Genomic DNA, 8,153 nt, shown 5'->3' with positions numbered 1-8,153 from the left:
TCAGCTCTAGAGCTGAAGTTTTTGTTTTTGTAACTGGCGAACTTCAACTCTAGAGCTGAAGTTTTTGTTTTGTAACTGGCGAACTTCAGCTTTAGAGCTGAAGTTTTTGTTTTGTAACTGTCGAACTTCAACTCTAGAGCTGAAGTTTTTGCTATTTATTACTATGAATCCACAATAATCTTCAAAGGGGGAATCACATCGTATGGCAATCCACGACGATTTTCAAAGTGTGAATTCACATCGTATAGCAATCTAAGTCCTTGTGAAATCAAACAGCTAGTATTCTTGCCAAATTACTTGTCGCGTTTGAGTTTTTAGTACTTACAATTAAAAGGAATTCTGAGAATCTGATTAATAGTAAGAAATATTTATTTAAAAGAGATAGCTGAAGAATAAACTTCGTCAAGAATGCCTCCACAGCCCATGTCAATTACTGGAACATTTTCACAATCAGCGACTTCAGAAAGGAGTGGCCTATCGGATTGAGGGCGGATATAACTTTGAGGAGGAGAAGGAGGAGAAAGGGAATAGAAGTTGTTTAAAAAGTGGTTACAAGTTAAAACTTTAAAAAAAAATGGGTATAGGTTAAATGGGGGCGATCAAATAGGGCGCCCGTGCAATTTTTACATTTTAGACCTTTGCGTCGACTATCAAGTGCTATATTTCATATATTGATGGTACAGTAATATTACATTTATTACAAGATATTATATTCTTGTCTCATATTAATATTCATATGTCCAAAGTAATCTGGATACAACCAATAATTCTGCAAATTAATTAATCAGAACAAGGTTTTCCTCTTCATTGTGCTTATTTAATATTTAGACAGTGAATCTTCCTTCTCAATTACACAACTAACATGAAATAACGAAACACTTCATAAAACAATGAACAAAATTCAAGTATGAGAATTTCATAAATTGTCTCCTACATGAACAATCTAAAAATCAGTTTTTCTTTTACAATTACTACTAGTTATGAAGCTCAGGAAATACATCTACATAACAAGTTTGTATCATCAACATTTCGGTTCAAAATTTCTATGCCGCTGGCAAAATTATCAAATGTGCAGAATGGTTCTAGCCACAACTAGGAACCTTCACAAACTCCCCTTTGGCTTTAGCAGCTCTTGGTAAGAAACTTGTGCATTGCTCAAACTCTGTTGAATGTTACAAAGATCCTATACAAGTAGGTCATAATGGTTCCGACCACTATAAAGAAGCCTCACAGCTTTCCTGGCCTTTCTGTTTTTTGAACCTTTACGGAACTCAGCTCCGTATTCTGCAATAGGAATGAAACCAGAGCCTCTTCCTCCATGCTGAAGTTTCATTGAAAATTGCAGAAATTCTTAAGAAAACACTAAATCATAAATATAGAAGAACAAAGGCAAGCGAAATTTAGGAGTACTTTTAAGAGCTTAGATATTATTCAATGGCTAAGAAAACAAAGCTATTGACAGCGTTCAACAATTACTCATTTAAGGTAGGTAAGATGTTGGATCCAATCATTTTAGTTCAGTAACACAATAGCATTGTTGCAGTTGCAGTATTGGGGTTTATGGTTTGATCTACCAATCAGATAGCACGTCTTCAAGGTCATAATGACCTTTTCAATCTCTTCTCCCACAATATGTCAGGACTTATTGCACATGCAGTCAATAGCGTACGCAGAATTTTGTATAAGCGGTGTCACACTTAAGAAAGTAAACAAATTTATAACATCAAACTCGGTGGACAAACTGTCTTAGACGCACTCGGAGAAACTTATGGTGTGTAAAGCATTCAGAATACTATTAAAAAAAACATTTAAATTCTTTTGCTTGATTTTAAATATTTTTCCTTAATAATGAAGTTTCTTTTAGAGCTACTATTGTGATTTGCCTTTTCTTTAAACAGTACTTTTTCTTTTTTAGGATTTTCGCTAAACTCTCTTTGCATGTTCAGGGACTCTTTTTAATTATAAAAAGGAAAAAAATATCTGGTCAAATTACATTGTATCATTCGCTTGCTTAGTGACGAAAAAGTAAGAAAAGTTCCTAGAGTTCATGCAGACTCGAACCCGCGACACCCAGTAATTTAGTGAACTACTGTACCACTAGGCTGGAGAACCTTAATTCTACAAGCGGTGTCACTGTAATAATATGTAACTGTTATATCGTTTTTAATTTATCATTTAAGATATATTTAGTAATTTTTTTTTTTACGAAGCGGTGTCACGTGACACCGCTTGTAACCATGTGGATCCGCGTAGTCTATATATATGATTTTACAAGTTGGAAGCAAACACCATAAACAATACATAACCAACCCCTAACAAGCAGAGCACAGGAGTTCAAACTAGAGATGAACCTAGAAGCCAAACGACTACTTCTATTTAAATCAAATGGAACTTTTACCTTACATGTGTTTCTTTTAAGCATTCATCGTCCATTAAATGTTATTACTAATGTCCTCAACAACATTTTGTATCAATACTTTATCATCACTTTCTTTTCTCCCTGCTTCATGCTGTTTAAGAAATAATCATTACACAAAAGGAATGAAAGCTAAGGGCGAATTGGTTCATTAGCCTGAGAAGATGAAAGGCCTTTATATTATTTTTTCTTTCTTTGTCTTTTAACTTTACATATATCACTCGCTATTGCCAACAGAAGCTTCAACATAAATTGAGTTGGTACGTTTGACTTATTTTTCAGCCTTATTAATTTCTTTTGGAAGAGAATTAGTAGACTAAATGGGAAAAATAGAAAGGAAGAAGGAAAAGTTCATGGAAGGAGAAATAGCGATGATAGTCTACTGCTTTAAGGAAGATGCTGGTGAAGCTAGGATGCAGTTAGCTTGCTTTAGAAAGACCTAATGCACTTTAGAATTCGATTTGGTTAATGTATACACTGGGCTATTTTGAATGAGATTTCGCAGAGACTACTTCACCTGTTGGAAAGGAAAACAGATATAATTAAACACCGAGACCCAAGATACTTCTGTCTACGCTGTTGATGCTTTATTGATAGGATGGATAAGCTTGACTTCCAAGTGACAAGTCCTGGTTATGACTACTATAGAAATAAATCTTTTGAAGCAAAGGGATAGTACCTCCTGTTCTGGTATGTATACCGTAATTGGCTGGCAACACAACTTTGATAATACCTGATGTAAAATGAAAGATAATCTATCAGCATAAGGGGGGTAATGTAGCTAAATGGAACACTAAAGTAGCATGCAAGTGCCCCACTTCTGATGTGTGAAGCGGAGTATTATCGATGCACTTCATATAGAAACACTATAAGAAAACATCTCTTTTGTAGACCTCACGAAACGAGACAGTAACATTGAAGACATGAAATGAAGGAATGAGCCAAAAGAACTAATACTAGTCCTGAAAGAATGATTGAGAATTTCATAAGAACTTCCCATACAGCAACTAATCATGTATTGCTGGCGGGCACCTCGGTAGAGGATAAAGACAGCAGAATATTCAAGATTAGAAGAAAAGGGCTAAGAATATGCTTACCAATAGCTCTGACTCTCCTCCCCAGAAATCAGATCGTCCAATGCGTTGGCAATATCTAACAAAACAGATCAAAGTATTGAGAAAGGACTCTTATCCAAATCACTAGCATTATTATCATAAAGTACCAAAAATTGACGAATGAAGTTTCATGTTACTGTCTCAAAGACTCCTCAACTGTAATGGCAATCAAGGCCTCTTCATATTTAAGACGCTCTTTCTCATCATCACAAAGAGCCTCTTTTACAGCCATTCTTAATTCATCTGTTACACAAGAAAAAGGCAGATTTTTCATCAACTTCAGGGGGAAAATCCACACAAAATGAGAAGAGAACTAATAACTTGCCCTAGTGTATCAGGAGTAAGATTTTTGGAGATTACTTAATATGTGGAAGGCATAGTTTCCAAGTGAGAGGAAAACCAAAAACAATAGGGAACTTCGTAACTTTGAACAGTTAGAAAGCTACTATGAGGTTCTAACCTTGTTGGTATAATTTTTTTTTAATTGTCGTTAACCTTGTCGGTAGAATTAATGAGTAGCACGAAATTGATTGATGAAAATCTGCTGTGGATAATATTACCTGCATCCTCTCTTTCATCTCGAGGGTTAAGTTTCACACCTTTGTTGAAAGCCATCCCTTTTACCTGATTTAGAAATAACAGAAATTCCTAAGAGAACGAAAGCATTGCTTCCAAGTTCCAAGGCACTAAAAAATTTCAGGTACAAATAGCATGAAGTACAAAATGCAATAATCCACATTTATCAGATATTTGCTTCATAGCGCTCTTATTTTCAGATATTTACCATATGTGAGGAGAATTCAGAGTCATCAACTTTTCATAACCTGAACGATAAGAAGATAAATGAATTCTAAGGTTCCTTCACGATTGATGGGATCGTTAACTTTCAGTTTCAGTTCATCCTGATAGAAGGATACTGGATTCAGATAGTTTTGGTTTCTTATGTAAATCTTCTAAGGTAGGCTGATAACACAAGATCCTCCCTTTTGGGAAACAAAGAACCCATGAAAGGTTAAGGTCATGTAGGTTCTTATTCTTACAAGGATAAACATGAAAGACATGTTACAGCCTAAACAAGATTATACCTCCTGAATACTGCAATGTCCAAAGTGGGAGCCATAAATATATGTAACTTATAAATTTATTTTTAACAAAAAAAAAAAAAACGGAGTAGAGATCCATAAATGCATGTTTCTACATTTTTATTTGTTGACGCCATTGAGGTGGAAGCTGTTTAGGTTCATCGATAACTCCTTGTCATTCCTGTGTGCGAGCGCCATTGAAAAAATCAAATCAGGTTTTCAGGGTTTTTTGCTAGCAGAGTGAATGCAAAAACTTGTGGCTTTCTGCCTGATTAGCAATGAGTTTTGTGTTTGACTAGACGGAAAAGCAAGATTATGAATGTCCTTTCAACTGGAAAAAGATGGTTTATTTTGCTTCTTTATGGACTACAGAAAATGGTCCTTTAAGGTGTGGCGCATGTGGACCTACTGCGGAGTTGGGAGGCATTGTCAGTAAAATGACTTAGTAGTTTCCTTCAGTTAGTTTAATTTCTACTCTTGTTAGAGGAGCATGTTTTCTCAAGTTTGTGTTTCCTTCCCTTTCAACGAATAAGCAAAATGTTTTAAAACCATGACCATTAGGGTAAAAGATATCTAAAAGTTATAGCAATAAAGCTATGCAGTCAATAGCATTAAATGAAATTGATTTTCCGATCAGGGAAGGAATATGCTTCATACCAGAGCACGAAACATACAGCGGCCATCACCTGTTACTCTCTGTACTGAATAACGTTCTACTTTCTTTAAAGCTGGCGAACCTCCACCTCTACAATAAAAATTGAAGAAGAAAAAAATCACAGAAAACATACAATTGTGAGATCAAATTAAGCACTTCATTTAAAAAGCTAGAATCTATTTAGACTGAATTTAGGTAATTCTCAAGCCCTTCACTGTCTTAGGGAACATATTAGTTGTTAAAGGCTATGTTACATAGTATTTGCTTTGATGTAACTGTGTCCAACAGGTTTATCATGGGTACAAGTTCTTCAACTTGCACCAAATATTAGCAAAAACAGCACGTGCTTGATACTCATATAGGATAATTACAGACGCTCATATATTAAACCCATAGATATACAAGTAGGGGCGGAGCTACAACTTCGGACGCGGGTTCGACCGAACCCAGTAGCTTTGGTCCAAGCTCTACATTTGCCTTTAAAAATTCATTGAATATGTATACATTATTAATTTAGAACTGAGTAACTTAGAAGGGCTAGAATCTCCAACCCAATAGCTTCACATCCTGACTCCGCCTCTGTATACAAGTCCACGTAACATAGGTATAGGATACTTAACACCCATGTATGATACATATCGGTATACAAAGTGTTTGGATTGGCTTTTAAAAAGTACTGTAGCTTATAAGCTAAAAAAACAAAAGTCATAAGTTGGTAATACCCAACTTTTGGCTTTTGGCTTATTTTTATACTTTTCATGCCTAAAAGTAAGCGCTTTAAAGCACTTTTTATCATTGCCAAACACCACAAAAACTAGAAAAATTCTTAAAAGCCAACAAGTCAATCCAAACACCCTCAAATCCATGTAACATAGGTTGACGGCATGCTTGTCACAAGGAGTAGGCCTCACCCATTAATATATAGCATGAAAAGATTGAGTTTTAAGTTATATACACTGTCAATGTAAGAATTTTTTTACACAATCAGGTCTCCTAAGATACGCCTCCTTATACTTCAAATGTGAGAATCGTAATTTTGAAAATAAGACAAGTTACCTACTACAATAAGTAAAGGTAACCTGATGGTATAAAAATTCATTACACTGATGGTGTATACAACTTGAACCCGAAAATCATTCTAAGCAATAACAAAATGTACCCACACAACTCAAGCTAGCAAAACTCCATGATAAAATAAGAAAAGCTTACAGTGAGGGTCCTATTCTAGCAAATGATTGATGACCAGAAGCACCAGAGAAAACATGAAAGGGGTTTAGGCCTCTTTGCTGAGGCCTGTAACTGGAAGCAGAAACTGAAGCAACTAGAGAAGCAACCAGCTCAAACTGCGCCAATCCATGTCTCAGCTCCTCCAGCACAACTTCTGTACCCAAAATTTTCAAAATAAAATCAAATATCAATCAGTTGATTACACCTCAATTTCAAACTAATAGGGTATACATACTAATGCACTCTATTTAGGCGCATTTCATTCTAGTACTGAATAATTTTAATTGTAAGAGAGCTAAGTACCATTAGAGGGCACGGCGGCCATGAAATTCAAAGCTCGTCAATGATTAGTCCAAAACTGCCGTATCACCGGACGGCTAGTGCTTTTTATCCTCTCTTTTTTTCCTTTATAGGTAATTTCTTTTTTTTTTTTTGAGCAATACTCCCTCCGTGTCTAATTTGCTTTTTCATTTTGATTCAAAATAAGTGTCCAGTTATGTAATCAAGAAAGAATTCAATTTATTTTTACAAATAACCCCGACATAGCCCTAAAAAATTTTCTTACTCCTCACATTAAATGTTTAATTAGGGGTAGTTTAGTCATACTAGGTATTTTTGTATAGGATTTAGTATTTTCTTAATAGGCGTGCTAAAAGCAAATTGGACACTTATTGTGAACCGGATGGAGTAACGATAAGTATGATATACAAACAACAACGGCCTAAATCCCACTAGTGAGGTGTGGGGAGGGTAGTGTGTACGCATAGGGAGGCGGTTTCCAAAAGACTCTCGGCTCAAGAAGACGAAAACACAAAGATACAATATCAGTACCTCCAATAGAAAATATAGGAAAAATAACATCTTGAAAATGAGAAAGTAAATGCAAAGGAAAAACGTTAGACAGTGTATAGACCCAGCACTATGGAAAATGAAATAGTAGTAAAATAGTGGTAAGACACAACATTACTACTAGCTGACTTGGAAAAAAAGAATAAACCTACCAGACTAGCCTTACAAAGGGACGAAGTAAGGCAAGACTCAACTATCACATAACCTACAACCCTAATAGTCGACCTCCATAGCTTCCTATCAAGGGCCATGTCTTCGGAAATCTGAAGCCTCGCCATGTCCTGCCCGATCACCTCTCCCCAATTCTTCTTAGGTCGTCCTCTACCTCTTCTCGTGCCCTCCAAAACCAGCCGCTCACACCTCCTTACTGGAGCATCTGGGCTTCTCCTTTGAATGTGTCCGAACCATCTGAGTCTCGCTTCCCGTATCTTGTCATCAATGGGAGCCACGCCCACCTTCTCCTGAATATCTTCATTTCTAATCTTATCCATCCTAGTGTGCCCGCACATCCACCTCAACATCCTCATTTCTGTTACTTTCATCTTCTGAATATGTGAGTTCTTAACAGGCCAACACTCAGCTCCATACATCATGGCCGGTCTAACCACTGCTCTGTAAAACTTACCTTTGAGTATCGGTGGCACTCTCTTGTCACACAGGACTCCAGATGCTAACATCCACTTCATCCACTCCACCCCGACACGGTGTGTAACATCTTCATCGATCTCCCCTCCCCCTTAGATAACCGAACCAAGGTACTTGAAATTGCAACAACTTGGGATGACCTGAGATTCAAGCCTCACTTCCAC

The 8,153-nt window shown here is 36.4% G+C and overlaps 1 protein-coding gene across 1 annotated transcript; it reads right to left on the bottom strand.

Annotated features, from left to right (window-relative positions):
• Positions 1 to 863: 863 nt before the first annotated feature.
• On the bottom strand, positions 864 to 6,901 carry LOC109221915 (OTU domain-containing protein At3g57810). Its single transcript, XM_019386346.1, has 8 exons — positions 6,799 to 6,901; positions 6,478 to 6,649; positions 5,271 to 5,358; positions 4,092 to 4,155; positions 3,669 to 3,774; positions 3,514 to 3,568; positions 3,096 to 3,149; positions 864 to 1,321 (listed from the first exon to the last, which is right to left on the bottom strand). Exons 1-8 carry the CDS (start codon positions 6,818 to 6,820, stop codon positions 1,184 to 1,186), a joined length of 699 nt encoding a protein of 232 aa, XP_019241891.1. The 5' UTR covers positions 6,821 to 6,901; the 3' UTR covers positions 864 to 1,183.
• Positions 6,902 to 8,153: the final 1,252 nt, after the last annotated feature.

Source organism: Nicotiana attenuata, unplaced genomic scaffold (genome assembly GCF_001879085.1).
Source record: "Nicotiana attenuata strain UT unplaced genomic scaffold, NIATTr2, whole genome shotgun sequence".
Lineage (NCBI taxonomy): Eukaryota > Viridiplantae > Streptophyta > Magnoliopsida > Solanales > Solanaceae > Nicotiana > Nicotiana attenuata.
The sequence above is the reverse complement of the archived record's forward strand: the minus strand, read 5'-3'. Positions and strand labels throughout refer to the sequence as shown.